This window comes from Tripterygium wilfordii, chromosome 6, assembly GCF_013401445.1.
Source record: "Tripterygium wilfordii isolate XIE 37 chromosome 6, ASM1340144v1, whole genome shotgun sequence".
Taxonomy (NCBI): Eukaryota; Viridiplantae; Streptophyta; class Magnoliopsida; order Celastrales; family Celastraceae; genus Tripterygium; species Tripterygium wilfordii.
The window spans coordinates 6,754,245-6,778,433 of NC_052237.1; the positions used below are offsets into that span (position 1 = coordinate 6,754,245).

Below are 24,189 nucleotides of genomic sequence, written 5' to 3' on the forward strand. Positions count from 1 at the left end.
TTCTCATATATGTGTGTAAACATCTTCTAATGTATAAGAGGCTAAGAGAAGTTTCAAACTCTTGAGTCTTGAGAAAGAGATACTTTGATAAGGTTTAAAAAGGAAAAAGTTTTTATGTAGAATGTAGTAGCTTCAAACATCACCTTTGACAAATTAAAATGTTCGTCTCTTCCTGCCTTCCTGGGTCAGTCAAAAAACTATTTAAAAGTATTAGTCTATGTTTGAACAAAAGATAATAAAATCGTGATTCAATGGCGTGTTATGGTGTAATTTCTTTTTGCAACTAGCTCAGGGAATGATAAAAAGTTGCTGTTTGAAATGAGGGAAGGAATGAATGATTAGCCTTCAAAATGAGTTCACAAAGAGACACAAAAGTCTGGGTTTCTGTTTTCTTCTCCTGTTTATTTATCCAACCATCAATTCATGCAAAAGACAGCCTCAGATCTGGAGAAACCTTGTACTACAACCAAACGTTGGTTTCAGCAGGTGAGGTTTTTGTGTTGGGTTTCTTCAGCTTCACTGGCTGGGAAAATCAGTACTTGGGAGTATGGTTCAAGGACGACAAAGAGAGGAAACCAGTCTGGGTTGCCAACAGAGACAATCACATCTTGGATTCATCAGATTATCTCTCTATAAGGCGAGACGGGAACTTGGTGATAGCGGACGAATCCTCTGCAAATTGGATCATAAACTCTGGATCACTTTCAAAAACCAACAACACCATAGCAAAAATTCTAGATACAGGAAATCTGGTCCTACTTGATGGAGATGATAATGGCAAGATTATCTGGCAGAGCTTTGACTACCCAACAGACACTTACCTCCCTGGGATGAAAATTGGCCATTCAAACTCAGACCCAAATAATAAGAAGTCCTGGTTTCTTCTGTCATGGTCAAGTCCATCGGTACCAAGCAGTGGAACCTATGCTTTTGGCTTGGACAGGTTTAATAAGTCACTTTTCAATGTCTGGAGAAGAGCTAGTGATGTTTATCAACCGGTTGGTCTATGGGATGGCAGTAGTTTCAGATTCTTCTTTCAGAATTCATCAGAGGGGTTCAATTTCAGCTTGGTATCTAATCCCCAAGAGGATTATCTTACCTTCAATAATATGGGAGATAACTTTTCGGCATGGTTTGCTCTGGACTCAAATGGGTATATAATCGAGTACAGGAAGTTGCAGGAGGGAATAACAAGGGAGATTCATTCACCGTGTGATATAAGTAACTCCTTGGGAATCAATAGCCAGGGATGTTTGATACCAAGGCCAAGTATGTGTGATGCTGGAGATGGGTTCTTTGAGCACAGGGGGGTAACGCAAATTTCGTCCATTGCCACAGTTTCTGCCACTGTTGGTTATGGAGATTGTGAGCTGATATGCAAGAATAATTGTTCATGCACGGCATATTCTTCAGTTGATGATGGAGGTTCTTGTGAATTCTACTATGGAGATATGAATGATCTTGTCAGCAAAATGAATGCTGGAAATAACTCTGTTTATGTTCGTGAAAATGCTTCTCAGACATCAGGTATAATACCAAAAGCCAAAACTTACGTTTTGTTGCTGTTTTTTGATGATATGGTACTCTATCATTGTTTCTGGTTTGTTTGTTCCAATAAAAATACACATACTACATTTTTTTTCTTTGTTGGGAACATAGACAATGGAAGGAAGAGGAAGCTCTTGGTGGCAATTATAGTCCCAGTGGCAGTTGTTTCCTCCACAGTGTTCTGTTTGATGTTCTGGTTGTATTATGTCCAAAGGAGAAAGCGCAAGTGTTTAGGTACTCTGTCTAAGCCACATATTGATGACTATACTTTATTGTTTCTGGAAAATTGAAGTTGAGTTATCTGTGACAGGAATGTATGGATTTCTAAGAAGAAAGAAAGAAAATTTCCAATGGTTTCCTTGGAAATCACAGGATCATACAGAGGCTACTCTTGATGCTAACAACCTAAATGAATTTGGCGCGAAGGATGTTCATGATCATGACTTACCAGAGTTCAGCTTCTCAAGAATTAAAGCTGCCACTAATCAGTTCTCTTACCAAAATAAGCTTGGAGAGGGTGGTTTTGGAGCAGTATATAAGGTATCATGTGTGTTGTTTTCCACTGATAGGATTTTCTTCTATGAATAAGAATAGAAACCATGCAATTTATAAGGCCACTGAGATAATATAGTATTTGTGTAAGTACTTTTCATTGAATGATTACGAGGAATAATTAGCATTTGCTCTCATTGTTGCAGGGCATGTTATTAGGACATGAAATTGCAGTCAAAAGGCTTTCTAAATACTCGGGACAAGGGCTGGAGGAGTTCAAGAGTGAGGTGCAATTAATTTCGAAGCTTCAGCACAGGAATCTTGTTAACCTAATAGGATATAGTGTTCGAGGAGAAGAAAAGATTTTAATCTATGAGTACATGCCAAACAAAAGCATGGATTCCTTCATTTTTGGTTTGTATCCCTTGCCTTGTGTGAATACCTTTTATTCTCCTTTTGTTAATGTAGATTTTACATAATTGATTGAGTAAGAAACTAATGCAGATCCATCAAAGCAACACCTGCTAGATTGGAGTCAGCGACTGCACATTGTGGAAGGGATTGCTCAAGGCCTTCTTTATCTTCATAAATACTCTCGATTGAAAATTATTCATCGGGACCTGAAAACCAGCAACATACTACTGGATGCTTATATGAACCCGAAAATATCGGATTTTGGAATGGCTAGAATCTGCCTTGACAATCAGTCAGGAACGAAAACATCAAGGATAGTCGGAACATAGTAAGTGACTCCCAACCCGAAGCATTAATATAACCATTGTCACTTTCTCTTTAACCATTATTCTTTTTTCAAATGCTGGAATCAGTGGTTATATGTCTCCAGAGTATGCACTCCATGGCCTTTTCTCGACAAAATCTGATGTATTCAGCTTTGGAGTCATTTTACTGGAGATAGTGAGTGGAAGAAGAAACACAGCCTTTAATGACCCTGATAGCAATCTCAACTTGCTAGGTTATGTGAGTGGAAAACAGACTCGTTTTGAGCTCCGAATTTAGTTTGTTATTTATACTCTTTATGTCTTCATTCTAAAGTTACAATGTGGACTGATCGTTACAGGCCTGGGAGGTTTGGAAGGATGGGAGATTCATGGAATTGTTGCATCCAGGGTTGGCTGAATCGAGCTCAGAAAGTGAAGTTTCATTGTGCATTCAAATAGGACTACTGTGTAGTCAAGAAAATGCAGATGACAGGCCAACCATGTCTGATGTGGTTTCATTCCTTAGCAACAAAGAAGAAATCTTACCAACGCCGAAACAACCTGGATTTTCTGCTCTTCTGAATTTGGTAGGCGCTGCTTCAAGCAGGAGAAGACAAGAGCAATCTCTGAATACAGTTTCGTTTTCAGGAATTTACGGTCGCTAGCAGCTATGAATTTCTAGCTTGAGTGATTCCTGGTAAAGGAAATTAAAGCTATTTCCTTATGGCCTTATGCTTGTTAATATGGTATTTATCAGTTTTGTGCAAACTGTTTTGTTAATCTGATTTGTGGGGATTAGAAGTGGAGGAGGAGTTAGAGTTTAGTCCCAATTGTTAAATCTCCAACCGGAGCAGTCTCTAGGGATTTTCCAGAACAGAAGAGAGGAAAGATCCAAAAACTCAGATCAAGCAAATAATACATTTATGTTTATGTTGCCATCTTTATGACCTATTCCATGCTATGCTTTGATAGTTACAAGTTATAACTATATTGGTTTTGAATTTTAGATTTTACTTTTATTAGATTGGAAATTATCAAATTACTAACATATGATTTGTTAGAGGTTTTATGATTTTATGCTACGAATTTGCATTATCTACCCCTTTTTTTTTTAGGTAAGTGGGAGAAGGAACTCGAATTTGGGTATATGTCTTAACCACCTCATCCGGTTGAGGGGTTTTTGGCCTGCATTATCTACCCGCAATGAGTGAAAAATCAAAACAGCTTGTGTTCCAAAGTTATTGTCTTTGTCAAGTTACAACAATTAAGGGAAGAGCAATCTAGAAATGTGAATGAACTGTGATGAGTGATGACCAAGAATCTTGTATGAAACTCTGGGCTGAGCCGCAAAAAATTAGGAACAGAAGATCGTTTAGTGAGGCCCAATGGACCCTATGAGTGTCTCTGCTGACCGCTGCTATGTAGAGAATGGAAAGTGGCCCAATCATTGTTTGGAGGCCCGAAACATGAAAGCAGTTGCCACTATAAATATCTTATTAAGAAAAAGTTGGAGCACATAGGGACCATGGTTTGTTAATATTGGTCTCTTTTGTCTTTACATTCTTTTGTCCACCACTTGAAATGGTGAATGATACCGACGAAACCGTTGGGGTAATTAAATACACAGAAACTGAAGACCAAGAAAAAGAACTTAACAGCCTTGAAAAATTATGTTATTCTGCCCATATTGTTGAAATTCTCAGTCCAAATACGGAAGATACTGTTCACTCTAAGCTACAGCCTCACACGGATTTATTCTTATGGGTCGTCGCCATGAGAATTTAAACTTAGAAAACGCATCTACAATTGAATTTTACTTATAAATAATTGGTTGAGTTATGTCAGATCAATATGAGATTTTTAGTCTCGAACGACCCGAAACCCAATTACCCGATAATTCTTAGCAAGGTTACCAGATCGGATCCTCACCTCTAAAAAATCATTCGGATCGGGTCAGACCCAATCCGATAACCTAGAACCCACCCGATGTACACCCCTAATTTCTCAAGCTAGTGTTCTTAAGGTCAAAACATTCATAAAGTTGCTTATCATTGTTAAATCTTTCGGGTTCATTAATGCACCATTTATTGCATTGAACTTGAGTTATCAAAACCTCAATGAAAAACATTGTAAACATGAGTAAAGTTGGGCTTTCAACCATGGCTTTGGCCCAATTTGTCCAAGTGTGTGGGTTAGATTTTAAATCCATATTTTCAACTTAGTGTCAGAAAATCAGTTCTTTTAGAAAAGCAAGAGGCCCAGCAAAGAGACCCGTTTCATTAAGAAAAGCCTCAGAATATTTTTTGTAGTTACATTGATGGTGTCCGAAAGGGGTGCACTATTCTTTTTCCAATACAAGTAACTAATTGTGAGATTTGTTGGTGTAAGTAAATGTGCATGGATGCGCCAAAGGAGGATGCATTCTATTTTTTTTTTTTTTTTTGAGAAAAGGAAGTTGCATTCTAGATCCTTAGGGCAAATGCAATAGCACATTTTTGTTGAGCCAATAAAAATTTCACCTCTAATTTATACAAAAAAATCAAACCAACCACGTATCTCAATACAATCACATTAGCAAAACATAAATTCATATACATTATTTCTTCCCACTCAACATGGAGGGCAACAATATTCCATGTCTCCATGTTGTCCCCAACAAAACTACATCAAAATATAAAATCCTAATATAACCACATCAGCAAAACATGTCTCCCAATGCATTCACATCAACAAAACACGTATTCCAATACAAGATTGCTCTTCAAGTAAAAAATAAATAAATAAGTAAATAATCTCTTGGCTTCAATAGTGCTTCCTCCATATACATTTTATCTTTACGCATTATATGTGTGTATATATATATATATATATATAATTTGAAGGACAGTATAATTATTTATGCATAAACAAAATGGGGCTGTATTCATGCTTATAATTTGATGATATTGATTTTAATGACTATATTAATAAAGATATTGATGGAAATAGTGAAAAGGATAATGTTAGAAGTGAGGACAATCTTGATGCAAAATTTATCTAAAATTGAAATTATAAAATACAAGTTCAAACTTGCAACATAAGTATTATTATTTAAATTTTGTATTTTACTTTTCAAACTTTTTTTGAGGTGTTAGAAAATTATTAAAGTTTTGTGCCATATTAAAATATCTATAGTAAATAATAATCATATATTTTATTTTTTATTACATATATATACAATATTATATTATGTTACTTTTGTATTGAAATAAATTATTGTATTATTTCATATTTATTTTTTAAAATTTGTAAAATCTTACTATTTTACGATTCAATCTTGCTGTTCTTCCCATGAGCGGAACCATGTGTAACTAAGGGGGGACGGCTACCACCCTTAAAAAAATAAAATAAAATAAAAGGACCAATATATGTACATATATATTAAAAATAATTAGATAAGAGACTCTGTTCCCCCTTAATTTGATTTGGTGGACCGAAACACACATGAACTAACTAATATCCAGACAAAAAGAAAAAAAAAAAAACTAATATCAATACATGGCCCACAATTCTAGCAGCCCACTAACTCTAACAGACCAAGTTAACAGCCCACAACTCACACGGTAACAGATCAAGCATTAACTCTAACAGCCCACAACTGTTACAAGCCCACTAACTAATATTAAAAAAAATAGCTCAATTACATTTGACATTCAAAAAGACAAAAACTAGCTCAATTCACAAATTACTTCCTCTTTTGTACTTATTTCCTTCCCCTTTAAATTTTCTCTTTGTTTTGTTAATGCTTTCCTGATTTATGGATATGGTTTTTATGATATATATATATATAACCAAACAAAATTTCTGGGAGTGCTACCCCCGGACCCCACATTAGATTTCGCTCCCCCTAATGCCTGACACTGATTCCGTCCCTAGGCTTTCCATCAATCTTATGTAAGATCTTAATTTGGACAACTTGACAGTATTCGTCCCCATTTTTTGGTTTTGACACCCCATTTTCTTTTTGATAAACAAGCCACAAACAGAAAAAGTTAGACAACCTAGAGAGAAAATTATATGCACCACGGGAACTACACTGTCTTTTGTTCATTGTCTAAAACTGCCATGGAAGAAACCAATATTATTCGCTTCACAATCATGGGGAGTTTAGAGCCTAGAGCTCAGGAGTTCCGACCCATATACCCCAACGGTGAGGAGGGGATTGGTGGTGTTTGGGGAGGTGAGAGGGGTCTAGATGGAGAGAATACTTGATGGAATCGTGACTATTCATTTTTATGATATGAGAGCATGCAAAGACGGTGTAGAGTCAGATTCAGGAGCTGTTTGGGCCTAGTTTATAGTCCCGACAAGCAATGCTTTCGTGAACAGAAGCAATCAAGAGATAATTACTGATTTTTTTTTTATAAATGTGATTATATCCTATGAATACTAACTAGATCTAGTGATTGTATTGTGTCACGTATATGTTATCAAAAAATGGGGTGCAATTACCGCCCCCTAACAAATAAACACCAAAATTTGGAAGAGAGACTCAAGAAAAGCTCAAATTTGTGGGGTCGATGTTCAATGAAGTCATAATTACATTATGTTTGGTTAGTCGTGGGAATGGGAATGAGAACGGGAACGGGAATAGGAATGGAAAGGGTAACAAGAATGGGAATTCTTTGGATTCCAATGTTTGGTTGGTGAATGAATTGTGATAGGAATATGAATGAGAATAATTAATAAAAGACTATATTGTCCCTTATGATTTATTATGTTTCAATGATAATTTTGAGAATAATGCTTGAATGAGAATAATCACAAAGAATTTAATTTTTGTTTTGAACAAAAAATATCTTTGGATTTGTTATGTTAAATATTACACATTTATAATTTTTGCAAAATTTATTTGGTGCACTAGACATATATACAGGCCATCCCCCAAATACACAAGTACTGCGTATGGCCGACCTCTTTGTTAATTAACTGCATTTGATTGTTGGATATTTGTATTAGTAATTAGTATGTGTAGATGTATTTAATCCTCAAAGTCAATACATTGAACTGATTATGTGTAGCATATCCTCAAAGTCGATAAGTTAAATCCAATATTCTTTCTATCCAAGGGTCATTCTTGTCTTTTTACATAGAATGTGTATTCCATTCCAACCGGAATTCACAATTCCGAAGTTCAACCCCAGAATCTACAATTCCTAATATCAAAGGAATTCATCATTCCATTCCTGCTTTTTTATTGATACCAAACGTCGGAACCGCATAGGAATAGGAATTCACCATTCTCATTCCGGCCGGAATTGGCCAACCAACCAAACATAGCATTAGGGTTTCCTTTATGATTGATTAGGAACAGAGAGGTACTAGAATTTCCATTATTATGCGTACCCGGAGTGCACGTGCATGTGAGTCCAAAAGTACATACTCGTTGTTCACGTGGAGAGGCTAAGATTGCTTTCTAAAAGCAATCACATCCACAGATCCACTGATATTTGTTTTACTTTTGTTCGGACCACACAAAGTATGTCAGTAATAATAATCAATTTTTTTTTTCAGTAAAATATAAACTTGTAAACATCCATCTTCAACCTTATCATGATTAACGTGGGCCCCACATAAATTTTTAACAAAAAAAATAAAAAAGAAACTCCTATATGTTTTGTTGATGTTTGTTTAATCCAACGAAGTTCGATGTAACTCAGTGTTGATCGGTTTTTGACAATATCCAATGAAAAACGATGTCATTCGGGAGTGTCTGATGACGACCAATTTTGGTTGGTGTTTGTGTTTTTCTTTTTTAGTCTCTTAATTGTATTTCATCTTTATGATGACTTGAGTGCCTACATGCCTCATATTCTCTCTCTTTATGGGTTAATGAATATATTTTGGTGTCTATAACCTTTTTTTTTAAAATTTTTTACTATAATTCTATGGATTCTTGTTGAGTAATATCTGTGAAAAGATAAGGTGCAAATATGGTGATCAAGCTACCCTTTTATAGAAATCATATGTGTGGTGTATGTGTTTTAAGACAAATGTATGCCATAAATTTCCATCTATTTAAAGGAAAATAGATATAAGGGATTAAATGTAAGTATATTAGGTGAAATTAGATTAGATGTAAGTATATTAGGTGAAATGAATTACCTTTTTTTCTCAATTTTTTTTATAACATGACTTTTCACCAAATGTTTTCAATTAATTGAGTTTAATTTGGTGTGTATCATCTATTGAAATCATTGTCATTATCCTACTCTTCAAATCCTATTACAATTAAAACTAAAAATACCGCATGTCAATTTATAATAAGTTGAAAATGATATTAAGGATGCATGATATTGCTCTAAAAGTTTCTCTAAGTTTCCACATTGTATAGATAGATAGATAGATAGATTTTATTTCAAAAATGCCATGGATTTGTCACAAGGTTCTCAATGCATGTTATTTTTATCTTTTAGCTTAAAAATTTCTTGCAAGTTGTTCGTAGGATCCAATTTTGTAAATCAAATGTACTAGGTAGGATATGTCCAATTATACGCCTTGAAGATTTTTTTTCCTTCTTTAATGATAGAACCAATACTTATTATTGTTTGGGTGCGTTTTGAATAAATCATTAGATCTACGCAATAATTTATAAATTTCAAAAATCGGTTGGACAAACACATGAAAAATCCATGGAGACCTTAGACATCACATTCTTTGTTGTTAAATCTAATCACAATATTTTTCAGTATTTCCAATGCCAATTTTGTAGAATGTCACATAATTAAGGGTAGGGTGTTGCTATACATATCCACTCTAGCCTATACTTATGAATATATGTTCTTGTGATTTCTTCCAGGTATTGCTTCTCAAGTCCCACCATGGAACTTAGATATTCTAATACTTTAGACTGACAAAAAACAGCTTTAAAAAAAGGAGAAGGGCAAGGGGATTCCCAATTTCTCATCCCAAAATCCCCAACCCTAATTGAGCACCTTATCATTTTGAACTCCACCTTTTTATTTAAACAATAATAATAAAAAATCTACATTCCTTGTTTGGTGCACCCACTCTTTTGCTGTGAAAGAAACTGAGAGTTCCATGGAAAACCCAAACGCGGCCTTAAGAGTGTTTTGGTTCTTTCCTATTATTCGTTTTATCTATTATAAAAGGCAAAAGACCAAGATTGTGTGGTCTCGCTTTGATAGGTCTTCTACTCTTCCGTCTTCTGGGGTTTTTGGTATTTTGAGATACAGCGAGTGTGTGTCGGTGGGCGTGATTATGGCACAAGAGGGTGGTGCTCTGGCTACTGATTTGCCGGTGAAGAGACCAAGAGAAGATGAAGAAAATGGGGTCCCTGTCAATACTTTGTCCATGGAGACTGAGAACAACGAGGAGCTACCGGATTCTATCTCATCTGTTATTCCTGGGTGGTTCTCTGAGATTAGCCCAATGTGGCCTGGTATGCTTTTCGTATGTTCAATCTTATTTTTTGGCTTCTTGGGTGCTGAGAAATTTTAAGAGAAAAAACAGAGAAAGTGTTTGTGTTTAATAACCTATTCCGATTCATGAATATTGTGTAGTTGTTCACATGGGAAGTTCTGAAGAAGCTTCCTTTTGATCCAATTTTCAACCGTGTAGAGAGGGTGCTTGTATTATTTGGAACAAGTGCCTTTGCAAGCTTGTTAGTATTGTTGGATATAGATTAAGCTTGATTGTGCTGGTTTGAATTAGCTATTGGCATCCTCTTTTGTATTTTGTGATAGTGTCTCGTATGTATAATGCGTTTGTTTATGTTGATTAGTGTCTTGCTGCTCTTGCTTATTATTTTTTTGTGCATAATTTTTTCTTCTATTTTTTTTATGAGTACGTCACTTCCATTTTTTGATGTGTTAGTTTATATCAGCTAGACAATTCTAAAGTATATAACTTGATGTGAGGACATCCATTATTTGATTGATGCTAGTGGCATGTGTTTGTGCGTTCGTGCTGCCTGCCGTCCTTGTATCTGCTAGTTATTTAACTTCTGTCTTGGTTTGATTCCAACTTATGCAATAGATGGTAGATGTATAATTGTATAATTTTAACTGTGTGGTTCTTTTCTGAAATGTTCTGTTTTATAGTAATCAGTAGATGCATTGCTTTTGAAATTTAAACTCCCAACATTCCAAGCTACTTAGTTGGTTCAGGGTTTAGATAATATATAATATTGCAAATTTAGAGAGGAAGGTCATTTGTCCATAAATTATCATGCATATATCTTCTATATGCTGCTTATCCTGACAGCAATCGCCTATTCATTGTTAGATTAATTCTCGTGACTTGGGCTTCTTTACAGAGGTTATCCATGAAGCATAGACTGCTATATTACATTAGAGTTTATTAAATTGTAGTTCTTTCGTGTCTGAAATTATGTAGGCGAGGCACACTCCTTGAAGGTAGAGAAGATCTTATTTCGCGGAAAGTCTGATTACCAAGATGTCATGGTTTTCCAGGTGTCATAGCTTTTGAATGTCTATTTTTTTTTGTCTCTTGGCATGTTTTTGATACTCACATGGTTTCAGTGTCAGATACTAACTATGTACTGTGGTATCATTTTACAGTCTTCAACATACGGGAAGGTTCTTGTTTTGGATGGAGTGATCCAGCTCACAGAGAGGGATGAATGTGCATACCAAGAAATGATCACACATCTTCCACTTTGCTCAATTCCTAGCCCAAAAAAGGTCTCTATTGCTTCTCCCAAAAATTTTTTTGACTGTTCAACAGGGCAGGAAAAGGAGTCCCTGCCTTGGGCCAGGTGGCAAGGAGTCCCTGCCCTTGGGCCAGGTGGCAAGGAGTCCCTGCCCTTGGGCCAGGTGGCAAGGAATCCCTGCCCTTGGGCCAGGTGGCAAGGAGCTTGACTACTTAAACCAGCTGTCCTTTTCAACTGGTTAAAATCATAGATTGCTCTTTAGATGCGAGTCTTTCTTTGTTAGTTAGAATATCATGAGCAACTTCAAAATACTGGATAGAGCATCATATAGTTTGCATAGACATTGTACCATTGCCTCAGTGGCTCAGATTTTTGATATGTCTCAATAAGTCTCATTGATGAAACTGGACCATGCATGTTATGCCTACTTATATAAGTAAATAGGGGATGTGCTTCTCAGTTTATGGTAAGACATTATTTTTGTTGTGGATGCAATTATTTTCTTGTGGCCTTGCAACATGCACCTATTATTTCCTTTCTCCTCATTTTTTTTTTCCATCTTTAGAGTATTGTTCATGAAATGAAAAATACGCAGAATTACTGCATTAGGTAGGATGACACTAATCTACTCGAGATAAAAAATTTCAACTTCGGAATCCTCAAAATTTGGAGTAGAAATTAACAGACCAGAAGAATGATGGAATGAAAAGGGAGAATCTCTAAATGTTGCAACTTACAAGTAACTAAGTGGCAACCCTTTGTCTAGAGATGAAGTTTGTTTTTTTTTATTATACTAACCTGGACCTGTTACGTGGCATGATTTGTTTGTCATTCTTAACGTGGCTTTTGTTCTCACCATGTTGACTTAAAACTCGTGTTGTTTGTCTTGCAGGTTTTGGTTATTGGCGGAGGTGATGGCGGGGTTTTGCGCGAAGTGTCTCGCCATGTTTCTGTTGAACATATCGATATTTGCGAAATTGATAAGATGGTTGTTGATGTGAGTAATAAACTAATAATCATGGTTTTTCAAGCCGGTTGATTGGATATACATGTCTATGTTTATATTCTGAGTCTAAAGTCTGCAGCTGTTTGCTCTTTTTACACTGACATGAATTGTCTTCTTGATTCAATAAGGTACTGTTGCGCGTCCTTATTTATTTGTCCTCAAGAATCTTAGATTTCCTAATGCTGGGATTCTGTTTACATTCCCTAGGTTTCTAAGGAGTTCTTTCCTCAAATAGCAGTTGGCTATGAGGATCCTCGTGTAACACTTCATATTGGTGATGGTATGATCAGCTGCTGCTATTAATCTTCCTCTTCGTCTCATTGAGATTTACTCTAATTTAGTGTGCGTCTTTTGATGTCACAGGGGTTGCATTTCTGAAAGCCGTTCCTGAAGGAACTTATGATGCAGTTATAGTTGATTCTTCTGATCCCATAGGTAACAATGTCTATGGAACTGTAAGGTCTCCTCTGGGATCCTAGAGAATATAATCTGAATTTTAATTTTTTGATGTTTGATCAGGTCCTGCACAAGAGCTATTTGAGAAGCCCTTTTTTGAGTCGGTGGCAAAGGCTCTTCGTCCAGGAGGAGTTGTGTGCACTCAGGCTGAAAGTATATGGCTTCACATGCACATCATCGAGGACATTGTAGCTAATTGTCGCCAGGTCTTCAAAGGTTCTGTGAACTATGCATGGACTACGGTCCCTACATACCCAAGGCATGTTCTTGAACTATTTCATCTGAATCAATTTGTTTGCTTGTGTTTGTATTTCAGCAAGTGTGTTACTTTGGCTGATAATGAAGACCCCTTTTTACTTTGCATTATAAAGGTTGATTGGCCTTTATACTGATCACCGAAGCCTCAACGCTTCTCAAGTGCCTTGCAGAATTATGGATTTTGTTTGTCCTTGTTTCTTTGTGTTCCAAGTCAGCTACTTGAAATACAAGACCTGAGTTCCTAATCCTTGTCTGCATCGGGGATTGGTTCCTGACTTCATGTAGATGTTATGTATGTTTGGGTATGCTACTATGCTAGGCAGCTAGTTAGTACCTAGGGTATGCATGGGTGAGTTGCCCTGGGTAACAAAATGCATGAACATTTGCCTACCCTAATAGTTTTCTTCTTTTTATTTTGTTTCAGTGGGGTGATTGGCTTTATGCTTTGCTCAACCGAGGGACCCCTGGTCGATTTCAAGCATCCGGTAAATCCTATAGATGCTACTGACAGTTGCAACAAATTAAAGCCCTTGAAATTTTACAACTCAGAGGTGCCATTTTTCTCCAATTGGGTTTCACTTCTTCACTCTCATATTACACTGTATATGACACTTGTACATGATTATTAATTAATTATGTTTCACTTAAAACTCCCTTTTCCCGCTTTTATTTTACATGTATTCTTGTGACATTCTTCTTTTTGTTAATTTCAGATTCATTCAGCAGCTTTCTGCTTACCTACTTTTGCGAAGAGGGTCATTGATGCGAAGAAATGAGTTAAAATTTTGAAGTGTTGGAGCAGAGTCGAGGCTGTTGTAGAGTATCCGTCCTCAATAGTCAATCCACTGCTTAAAACTTCTAACATAAATGGCTTGCATGGCCGTTGATTTCAATTTATGAGGTCGATGCAATTTCTTGTGGATTTTTTCCCTACTTAAAAACTACGAACGCAGAAGCTATATTTGGTTTTAGTTTATTCAACTTGCTGTTTTTCACAATGTTTACGGAGGCCATGAGTAATTTTATCTATATTTTTAAAGATATTCATTTGATCATTTGAGCATATGCATAACTGGGGCTGGAAGTGCAACCAAAGAGGGCCCTTGTTGAGTTGAATTGATTTGATTTTCAATTCTCCAGCTTACCTAGACTGATGAACATTTAGATTTAGTCCATCATCAGAAGTGATGAATCTGCATTCATATTCTGGGGAGAAACTTATCTGTTTGTTGAAACAATGGAGCACTAATATATGTAACCATGTGTTCTAAGTACAATCTCTCAATTCCTTCATTAAAAGTAAAAAAAGTTTCATATTCTATGAGAAGGAATTAGTTCTCTCTAATTCTGGTCAAGCTTGCATTGCAATATTTTCCATCCTCTCTTCTGAAAGAGGAACTCAAATTCACCATTAGTATCTGAAAAAAGAGGGAGAATAACAAAAGAAACAACACTTCATCTACAAAAGCCATATACTCATACATCTGGTATTACCAAAAATGTCATCAGTTCTACAATTCTAAATGTTTCAATAATTATCAGATAGATTACACGATGGCCTTGTTCATCGGTTCAATCTTCTCAAGGAATTGGATATATAACTACCTTTCCAGTAGCTCGATTGGTCTCAATGTAAGAGAAAGCTTCAGGCACCTGAGAAAATGGGAACTGCCCCTTTGGATCGATGACTGGCTTTATTTTCCCATTCTCCAAATATGGGTTTATTTTCTTCAAGATATCTCCATTGGAAGTGACCACAAATCTGAATCCAGGGGGCGTGACAGCACCGGTTAAAGCCACGACACTGCCCCCGTCTTTAATGGCCTTCACTGCCCTATCGCATTGCCCTGTTAGTTATGTACAGGTCAAATATTCAGGTTTTTATCGAAAATCAGTCTTCATGTGAACTGAAAAACTAGAAGATTATTGACAAAAGGTCTAGCTTTGAGAAAGAAAACTTTAATTCTAAGCCTAACCCTGGTTTTAGCAGCTATGAGCACCTGTTTTCAAAATTTTGTATGAACTAATTCCCGTACTCAAAATCCTTTCCGTCCAAATATGCATGAAAAGGAAATACAAACGTTTATGCGCTATCCAAGATGAGATGAGAGAAAGAACTTTACCAATAGCATCATACACCACATCAAATTTCTCAGGCAAATCTTCAAAGTTCTCCTTGGTGTAGTCAATGGCCAAATCGGCACCCAAGCTCTTCAACAACTCCAATTTTCCTGTGCTTGAAGTAGCCGCCACTTTTGAAGCACCAAATACATGTTTTGCTAGCTGCACCAACCAAGAAACAAAAAGACATAAGAAAAGAAAGTAGAGGATTCATACATAATAAGTTCCAGTGTTGCATTCAAAAACTCAATTGACGGCCACAGCATAGAATTTACAGATGGAAACGAGTAATGTACCTGAATAACCAAGCTTCCAACTCCACCAGAGCCATTCAAAACTAGAATAGATTTGCCGGCAGAAAATCCAGTCCTTTCAAGACCTTCATAGGCTGTTTCAATAGCTAGAGGAAGCCCGGCAGCCTGAACAAAATCCAAATTCTTAGGCTTCAGCGCCAACAACTTCTCTTCCACGGCGGTGAACTCCGCTAAAGAGCCAAACTGTTTAGGGCCTTCCAAAGCCTTTTCGTTAATATCCCCATAGACTTCATCCCCCTCCTTCAGATCCTTCACTTGGCTTCCAACTTTCACCACAACTCCAGCAACATCATAGCCCGGCACCGTCTATACCCCACATTAAAACAAACTTTCTATTAGTAATCAGCTACTAGCAAGCACTAAAGGAAGAATTGAGTAACAAATAGAGCACCCCCATTTTCATGATTATCAACTTACATCATCTAAATTGCACCATAATTATTGTTCTTCTTGCTTTCAAATTCACTATAAATTCTGACAGACCATTATAAATATACACAGATTTATGGGTTCTCTATAAAAACTTGTTACTCTAGCAGAGAGAGCTACTTGGATAATAGTTACAAGGATCTCCAGATATTGCAAAACCATGAGTGTAAGATAATCAACAATAATATATCACGACATTGAAGTCAAGAGAACTAATTCATCTTATATATTACCCAGTAACATCCCTAATATTGTAGAATCTACTATATTTGTACCTCATGAAGACCAATAGAAACATCAAATGTTAATGAATGTATCAATCCTAAATTCTCAACACATAGGACAGATACAACAATGTCCAATAGAAAAAAACTAAAAACTTTCTTGGCATCCAAACAGACCCAACGGAGAAATTTAAAAAGAGAATTACCGGAAGTGGAGAATCAGTGGCTTTGAACTTCCCCTGCCTTCTCTTGGCATCAACAGGATTAAGCGCAGCAGCAACAACCTTAATCAAGACCTGGTCCTCTTTCACTTGAGGGACTGAAACTGAAGAATCAAACTTCAACACATCCACACCTCCATATTCTCCATAAACCCATGCCTTCATCTCATAAGGTAAGGAGGCCACTTTGGATGTCTCAGTGGAGGAGGAGGCAGGGGCAGCTTGGGAATTTGCAGAGACTCTGAGATGAGGACTGTGAGAGGAGGAGGAGGAGGAGGAGGAGGAAGAAGTTTGCTTGAGAGTTGAAATGGGTTTCCTTTGGTTTCCAAGGAAAGTGAGGGAAAATTTTCTTGGTGGGAATGTGGAGGGGAGAGTGTGAGATGTAATGAGGTGAGAAGCTGTGGTTGCTGTGAGAGTGGCTTCCATTAAACCAAGCTAAACTGCCTCTCTTTCACAATTTTAGCTCCCTAGTTTCTCTGCTTTATAAACTGTCACAGCCTGTAAGGTGGTGTTTTGTTGGATTTGATAATAATTTTGGTATAGTGGGCTCGTAATCGACACGTGGACAGCCATAGGCCACCAATTCTACAGCCCCCGTCCTCCAGAGATTTCTGATTCATTTTTTTTCTCAAGAAAATCATTTTTTTAAGCACATTATGATCTTAAGTCTTAACTAAAATTTGAATAAATGTTACTTTCGGTCACTGATACATATATTGTATTACAACTTACAACTCAATCCATAACGTTCCAAACGTTTCAAATTGACCATTGATTTTACTAGGTAGTTTCACAGTTAGCTTTTTTGATTTTTTATGCTATTTCAGCATTTTAACTGACCTAATTAATAAAAAAAAAACCTGAATGTGAAACAATTATGTAACGTTTGAAATGTAGTAACTAAGTTGTAACACAACCTATTTATCAATGACCAAAATGTACTATATATTTTCAATAGAAGCTTTTTTTTCTTTCAAAATTTGTTTATTGTCAATAAATTAAATATTGATTCATGAGCGGTGCCCTTAGGGCTTGCCTAGTTTTGTAGCACACTAAAGTTTAGAATTCTTTATTGGTCAAAGCATGCTAGTCATATTTTTATTGGACGTGTGATTTGTGGGGTTATTTTGTAAAAACAAAAAAAAAAATATAAATAATAATGTTTTAAAAAAATCAATTTAGGAATTTTAACTTCTTTTGCGTATATTACAAATTTAACAATTTTTAAAAAACAGTTATCAATCCAAGAGTATTAATGGGATTACCAAAAAAAACCTAAATAATTGTAGAGATTCCCAATTCATTTATAAACCGTACTAAACACTCATTCGATCCTTCTCACATGAATACTTTACCTAAGTTTCCCTTATAATTTAAAGTGTGAGAAAGAAACCTCAAGAAAATGGTTTCAAAATAAAAGTAGTGGTCATATATTTATTTGACTTAATGAATGAATCTTTTCAAGACTTTAATATTCAGTGAGGGTGAATGGTAGGGTTAGAGAATTTTTACTCGCTGCTCTTTTCATGTGCAATCGTTAACATCGTTTTTCTCACCTCAGTAGGTTGACTGACCGAAATATCTCAATTCTATCCGAGTGTCTTAATTGGAACAAATTAAACTTTCGGTGATCAATTTGAAACACTTGAAAATTTGGTGGTCAAATTGGAACACTAACCATCTTTGAGTGGCAAAAATTGTATTAAACCGTGAGTTTACTAAAATCTGAAAAACGTTTAAACTATATTAACAAAGGTAAGGAATAGGATAGGGTTAAAGGAGTTTTAGACTTTGGAGTCGAACAAGTTGCTTGTTGTACGCTTGAAGGAAACCCACGTGTTCCTGAGGATCAACGGCTGTGATTCAGTTTCAGCCATCACAACCTTGCATATGTATCGCTAACTGTGACCTGAGACGGCTAAACTTTCTCAAACAGATCTCTCTGAGTGTCTCAGATCCCCAAATCTCATCGTCTCTGTAATACCAAGGTTTGTAACCTCTCTTTTGTTTCAAGCGGTTGATCTTATTTTCTCGATGCTATTAAACTGTTGATGCTAATTGTTGTAATTTGAATTAAGATTCAAGTGTTCCTGTTGTTTCTATCCGTTTTTGTGTTTCGTAATATCTGATTTCTTTTTTGGTTATCTAATGATGGTTGAAGATCCTCGTTGATATCTATCGGGTTCTATGGATTTGGTTTGTGGAATGGATTTGTTGAGTTTCTGATTAAGTTTCTTCTTGTTATCCCAAAATTTGATCTTTCATTACTCATTGTTGGGACAACTAGAAATACTATGTTAGTTTTCTGGTAGCCAGTTAAGGATCATTTTGATTCATTGCTAAACAAATGAGGCAGTGATTGGCACAGAGGTTTGGGGGGTTCGCGAGGGGAGGGTTCAGTTGGAGGTTTCGCGAACCCGTGATTGGCATTTTAAGTGAGGAACCCTTATCAACCACCAAAGTCTGAAACCCTTCAAAAAGGTTTAATTTTGGAGTTCACCCAGCAATAACACATGAAAAGACAAATATTTGCGACACCTCCCCAACCCTCCCCTCATGAAACCCTCACCCAATCAAGGTTTTGTAACTTAAAATTTTCGCCTCCCAACCCCAACGAATCATCGCCCCAATCGTAGGCTTAGTAGATTCATCTCTATCTTCCATGGAAGAAAAAAGGTTTAATGTGCTGGGGGGGGGGGGTTACTGTATCAATTTTTGCAGTATGCAAATATCTTTAAAGTTCTGTTTTTGTTGATTGAGTTTGTGCCTTCATGGCCTGCCTTTGACTTTTCTTTTAAGTTTCAAATGCTGTTTCTTGTAGGCTTGTCTTTTTTGTAGATATGGCAGAAGCAAAGCCAGGCTTGAGGAAACCGGTGTTCACCAAGGTTGACCAGCTTCGACCTGGTACCAGTGGGCATACTCTAGTTGTGAAGGTGGTTAGCACAAAAATGGTAGTGCAGAAGGGTCGTGGTGATGGTCCGCAGTCTCGTCAAATGCGACTAGCTGAATGTTTGGTTGGAGATGAGACAGGAATGATCATCTTTACAGCTAGAAATGATCAAGGTATTTGATTTTTCTTAGACTCATTGAATGTCTATTTTCTAAATTATTATTTGTGTAGTTACTTGTTTTCATTTTGTTTTTGTTGTTGTTTTTAATTTATAAACGATGCACCTATAAATTTTGCTGTCTATCTTTTGCCTTCAGAATATAAGTACATGTGTGGATTTTCATCTCTGGGTGAACTTCATTTATATGATTGAGCAGATATTAAATGGTAGGAGAAAGAAATCTTATATCTTCAAACCTGTTAAGTAAATAGCTAATGTGCATAGACTAGCTGAGAAGGATGGGTTGATTGTTGTTTTCCTTGAGTTCATAAAATGGGAGTATTGATGGTTCTAATAGTTTGTAATTTTTGTGGCACATTAAGGTTTTTGATAACATAAGCGTAAACATTGTATTCTTTTCATATTAAATTATTCTTATTGTCTTATTATGGTCATTTTCTGAGATTCTTATTGCCTAGTTTTGCTATACAGATCATCACAATTTCGCTGATGTAGTTTCTGACTCATATCTCATTTTAATAGTATTATAAAATAGTATATTTCCTCAATATGCATTTATTTACTGGTGACTCTCTCTACATTCCAAAAGGAGAAATTACTGGTCATTTTTCTCATTTGACTGTAAGGATGGTGTATGGTTGCTCTCTAATCGGACTTGACTTTGTCTTATATATGTAATTGTTTCATTGATGATAGAGTTGCATTGGAATTTGTTTTATACAACCTTGGTTGAAGTTTTTGGTCACTGAGGATATCCAATTAATCTATTGTTTTAATTGTTAATGCTATCATTTACTGGATAACTATTTCTACGTAACCAATAGCTAGTGGGAGTTCAGCTTTCTTTTAAGTTCATCAAACATTTTTCTTTTTTTAATGCATTAATTGCATCAGCTGATGGCAGACCACTCTCCTACACATTGATGGTCATTTGAAAGTTTTTAGGTTTACTTGTTCCACTAATATCATAATTACTATCATTCAGTGGACTTGATGAAGGAGGGGTCTACTTTAACCCTTCGCAATGCAAAAATCGACATGTTCAAGAATTCGATGAGGCTTGCTGTGGACAAATGGGGCCGAGTTGAAGTTACTGAGCCGGCTAGTTTCACTGTGAAGGAAGATAACAACCTCTCGCTGATTGAATATGAACTCATAAATGTAGTTGAAGAGTAACTTTTTAGGACTTCCGTTTTCTACTAAACGGTGAGCCAAGAATAAAACGACTCTAGCAAAGAAAATTAGTATAGTCTGCGGGCATTGGATGTCCAAATGATTGTGAAAGTTATTTTATGAAAAAGATATCTGGAAGCTTGTACTTCATCCAAATAGCTACCGAGCTTGCAGCAGATTTGGAACTTTTGGTTGAACCTCCAAACTGATGGCGATGTCTGCGAATCTACGAGCAAAGGCAACTGGCTTTTGAAACTTGGTTTGCATACTACCTATTTATTTTTAAGACGGAGATGTTATTGTAATGCGAGATTATTATCCTTTAAATATTGTGAAATGTATGTTACCAGACTTTAGCATAATTGCATATGTTTCTCCCATGCGTTTTCATCTCCTTTTTAAATGGTTTCATTTTGCTTATTAACTTCTATTTTCCACCAAAATAAAATTTCTGTGCTGCCATTTTTGTTCAAAAGTATCGTTTGCTGCATTAGTTTGGTGTTTAGGTTTAAAAGTATTGTTTGAACCTTGTATAGGAAATACTAAGTCACAGTTGTGGTGGATACCTCCATAAAGAATAAATCAAATAAAAATCACTACGTTATATACAGAAGGTTTAGGTGATTTGGTTCACTAAACCCTTATAGGCGGAATCCAGTCAAATCTAGTTAACCAGAGAGTTTGGTTCGACATACAAACCAACCAGGTAAGTTTGTAGTCTGTTGAATATGCCCATTATAAGAGTTCTATTGGGTTTAACTATCTTGGGCTCAGGCCCGAAGCTTGATTAATATACATAAAATAGATTCGGGCCTTCGAGTCGGCGTTACATGCACTTTAGGCTAAAATAATAAGCCCAATCTCAAGTCTCTACCAAAGAAGGCCGAAAATACATACCACTACTGCGAGCAGTTTCCGGGTGGAAAAAGAATCATTGGTGGCGAAGCGGAATTCCACCCTATTATGGCTCTGTTTGGCAGAGCCGAAATCTTGATTTTCAATATTAGGGGAAATGCTGTGAAAAATATGCTGAGCTTAAAGCTGTGAAATATGCTGTGAGGTGTTTAGTGAACTAAAAACTGACGCTAGCGGAAAAATTGTTGAAATAAAGTATTATAATATTAGTTTTTTATGTTAAAATTAATCTAATAAATATAATTCTGATTAAAATTAATTTTAAGTATTAATTAATAAATATTTTTAGTTATTAATTAATAAAATATTAATATTTCTTTATTTTAAGTATTATAACTGTTAAAATATTTTTGTAGTATTATAACTGTTAAAATATTTTAAGTATTAAAATTATTTTAATACGTAATCTAATAAATATAATTTTTATTAAAATTAATAAATATAATTTATTATAAAAAAAATTAAGTATATTAGAAAACTGTATATATAATATTAAATAGAAAACTGTGTATATATATTAGTAAAATTGTGGGGCCCACATTAATTATAATAAAAATTTAAAGACAAATCATTACGTGGGCCCCACAATTAAAAATTTTTTTTTAAAAAAAGGTGTTGGCGGATCCGCCTATAGAAGCTCCTAAATGGAGCTTCTTATATTGCAGCGGAACCGCTGCAGCCGCTGCACCGTTTGGTGCAGCGGAAATGGAGACAGCGATCCGCTGCACCAAACAGGCACTATACCAATAACAGTTTAAACTCTAAAGCCTATGTAAAGACCAAGAGGCATGAAATATAGCCATTTGGGTTTAATTGGTAATCTTGAAATTAAACTGATATCAACTGTTATTGTATATGAAAAATGTTTAATTAAGGGTTTATGAAAATTATAATAAGATTGCAAAGGAAGGACAAAAGGTGTGGGGCAAGCACGCATACATATATATACACACACACACAAATTTTCTTATGTGAACCGAAATTTTCTGATGGCTGTTGTGTTACATCTTCTCAATTTGTACAAAATCTTCTCTTTTGATAAGTGGTGGAGTTGTGGGTGTTTGTGTGTGGACCAACCAACTCTACACCATGTTTGTCATTTGTCACTGCAGGAATAAAAAACCTGCTCCATAACACTATCATATCCTAAAAAACATAGTGCAAAGGACCACTCATTTAGGTGCCAACCGGAAAAACAAAAGACAAACATAAAAAGAGAACAAAACTAGTGATGTATATATTTATACACATGGGTATAATATTGTGTGACGATCCATCAACGTCACCATGGATATTAGCTAGCTAAATTGGCAATGCCTGCCTGCAAGGAGAGCAGAGTTCAAGTGGCTCTCAATAATGGTAGTTTGTTGATTGCGCTCCCAATGTCTTTGAGTCGTAACGAATTTTTTTTGGGTGGCTTGTAGTGATTACAACTTGTGTTTTCTTGTCCACATCATTTCTAGTACTGCAAAAAGTTGTCTCTTCTTCATTCTCTTATAAATGAAACTAGGAAAACTAATCAACAAGTATTTACTTTTAACGTAAAATCTTAGACAAAAGTTTCTAATTAAACATAACTCTAAACTAGTATCCTAATACAGACTCGCATCTATGAAATAAATATACAACTTATTCCACGTTATAGCTGAGTAGAAAATTCATACGCCTTGTTTGGATCTGATTCTGAACTATGACTGGAGTAACTTACTTTGTGTTACACAAAACTGCTCAGTGGCGTAAGCTACCTCAGGATGCAACCTTGCACAAAAACTCGAAAAAGAACTGCAGACGTAGAAACAATTCATCCAAGAATATATACACATTCAGCACAGAACAACCTGATCACTCATACTGTCATTTTTTCAGTAGGGTTAAAAACCCAACATTTAGTAATATTGCCTTTGATCATTTAGTGGCTCACAAGCATGAAATTTCTTGGTCCTCATTGTTAAAATATGAGTTACAAAGCTCGAGGATAGTAGCACGCCTGACACAAATACACATAAACTCAAAATAGCCGTTTCCACCCGTTGTCTTTTGTCTCCCACTGTGAACTAGCCGTTGCACATCTACTTATATATATATGTAACAGATGTATCTCTTGAATTAACTTGAATGAAAGAACTCCCTTTCTACTCTGTCTTGTTAGCTCTTGTTCTCTGTCTTACTTTCTAATTTTGTTCTTTCCCTTATTCAAATCACTTCCGCAATATACAAAATATTTCATGGTATCGGAGCGGTCGATTCTTGACCATCAAAAGTGACCTTCCGCTCTACTGCCGCTGCCTGGTCTTGAGGCAGCGGCAGCACCACAGCAAACGAGATGCACAGCAAAACCAACCACGCATGATCCATAGGAGAAGGCCCCAAACCAGCACTAGTGGCCTCATCGTGAATGATTTCTCTTCATCATTACCAGCTAGTGTCATATCACAATGGAGCTTCAACAAGTCGCAACGGTACCAACACCTACTCGAAAAATTGAATCCAAGATCCAGAATGGCCCTACTCTCCTCACATGCGGATCGACGAGCTTCTTGAGGATAGTTTCTCTTCCCAGGAAATCGT

General features: G+C 36.1%; 4 protein-coding genes across 6 annotated transcripts; 3 read left to right on the top strand and 1 right to left on the bottom strand.

The window, feature by feature from the left end:
• The first annotated feature begins 241 nt into the window (after positions 1-241).
• On the top strand, positions 242-3,710 carry LOC120001112 (G-type lectin S-receptor-like serine/threonine-protein kinase At1g67520). Of its 2 annotated transcripts, XM_038849364.1 has the most exons (7): positions 248-1,527; positions 1,660-1,782; positions 1,859-2,088; positions 2,247-2,454; positions 2,545-2,782; positions 2,868-3,018; positions 3,119-3,710. In XM_038849364.1, exons 1-7 carry the CDS (start codon positions 351-353, stop codon positions 3,422-3,424), a joined length of 2,433 nt encoding a protein of 810 aa, XP_038705292.1. In that variant the 5' UTR covers positions 248-350; the 3' UTR covers positions 3,425-3,710. The 2 variants fall into 2 exon arrangements, with proteins under 2 accessions (XP_038705293.1, XP_038705292.1); XM_038849365.1 differs by lacking the exon at positions 3,119-3,710 and having other exon boundaries at positions 242-1,527; positions 2,885-3,019.
• Positions 3,711-9,824: 6,114 nt separating this feature from the next.
• LOC119999310 (spermidine synthase) lies at positions 9,825-14,196 on the top strand. The gene is made up of 9 exons (XM_038846811.1): positions 9,825-10,200; positions 11,157-11,233; positions 11,342-11,464; positions 12,326-12,430; positions 12,647-12,719; positions 12,803-12,874; positions 12,959-13,154; positions 13,578-13,704; positions 13,867-14,196. Exons 1-9 carry the CDS (start codon positions 9,840-9,842, stop codon positions 13,927-13,929), a joined length of 1,197 nt encoding a protein of 398 aa, XP_038702739.1. The 5' UTR covers positions 9,825-9,839; the 3' UTR covers positions 13,930-14,196.
• A 393-nt stretch (positions 14,197-14,589) lies between these two features.
• LOC119999853 (NADPH-dependent alkenal/one oxidoreductase, chloroplastic) lies at positions 14,590-16,936 on the bottom strand. Its single transcript, XM_038847622.1, has 4 exons — positions 16,448-16,936; positions 15,571-15,894; positions 15,277-15,436; positions 14,590-15,000 (listed from the first exon to the last, which is right to left on the bottom strand). Exons 1-4 carry the CDS (start codon positions 16,886-16,888, stop codon positions 14,735-14,737), a joined length of 1,191 nt encoding a protein of 396 aa, XP_038703550.1. The 5' UTR covers positions 16,889-16,936; the 3' UTR covers positions 14,590-14,734.
• A 1,359-nt stretch (positions 16,937-18,295) lies between these two features.
• LOC120000526 (uncharacterized protein At4g28440-like) lies at positions 18,296-21,095 on the top strand. 2 transcript variants are annotated; one of them, XM_038848641.1, is made up of 3 exons: positions 18,296-18,450; positions 19,301-19,525; positions 20,519-21,095. In XM_038848641.1, the coding sequence occupies exons 2-3, from the start codon at positions 19,303-19,305 to the stop codon at positions 20,707-20,709; spliced, it is 414 nt and encodes a 137-aa protein (XP_038704569.1). In that variant the 5' UTR covers positions 18,296-18,450; positions 19,301-19,302; the 3' UTR covers positions 20,710-21,095. The 2 variants fall into 2 exon arrangements, with proteins under 2 accessions (XP_038704569.1, XP_038704568.1); XM_038848640.1 differs by having other exon boundaries at positions 18,298-18,450; positions 19,284-19,525.
• The last annotated feature ends 3,094 nt before the right edge of the window (positions 21,096-24,189 follow it).

Coding starts and splice junctions, on each gene's coding strand:
- LOC120001112 (XM_038849364.1), top strand. CDS start 351: ATGAGTTCACAAAGAGACACAAAAGTCTGGGTTTCTGTTTTCTTCTCC. Junction 2,089..2,246: donor GTTTTGGAGCAGTATATAAG/GTATCATGTGTG, acceptor TCATTGTTGCAG/GGCATGTTATTAGGACATGA. Junction 2,455..2,544: donor CATGGATTCCTTCATTTTTG/GTTTGTATCCCT, acceptor AAACTAATGCAG/ATCCATCAAAGCAACACCTG.
- LOC119999310 (XM_038846811.1), top strand. CDS start 9,840: ATGGAAAACCCAAACGCGGCCTTAAGAGTGTTTTGGTTCTTTCCTATT. Junction 12,431..12,646: donor TTGATAAGATGGTTGTTGAT/GTGAGTAATAAA, acceptor TACATTCCCTAG/GTTTCTAAGGAGTTCTTTCC. Junction 12,875..12,958: donor TGATTCTTCTGATCCCATAG/GTAACAATGTCT, acceptor ATGTTTGATCAG/GTCCTGCACAAGAGCTATTT.
- LOC119999853 (XM_038847622.1), bottom strand. CDS start 16,888: ATGGAAGCCACTCTCACAGCAACCACAGCTTCTCACCTCATTACATCT. Junction 15,895..16,447: donor CCACTGATTCTCCACTTCCG/GTAATTCTCTTT, acceptor TGTGGGGTATAG/ACGGTGCCGGGCTATGATGT. Junction 15,437..15,570: donor TTGGAAGCTTGGTTATTCAG/GTACATTACTCG, acceptor TGGTTGGTGCAG/CTAGCAAAACATGTATTTGG.
- LOC120000526 (XM_038848641.1), top strand. CDS start 19,303: ATGGCAGAAGCAAAGCCAGGCTTGAGGAAACCGGTGTTCACCAAGGTT. Junction 19,526..20,518: donor TACAGCTAGAAATGATCAAG/GTATTTGATTTT, acceptor ACTATCATTCAG/TGGACTTGATGAAGGAGGGG.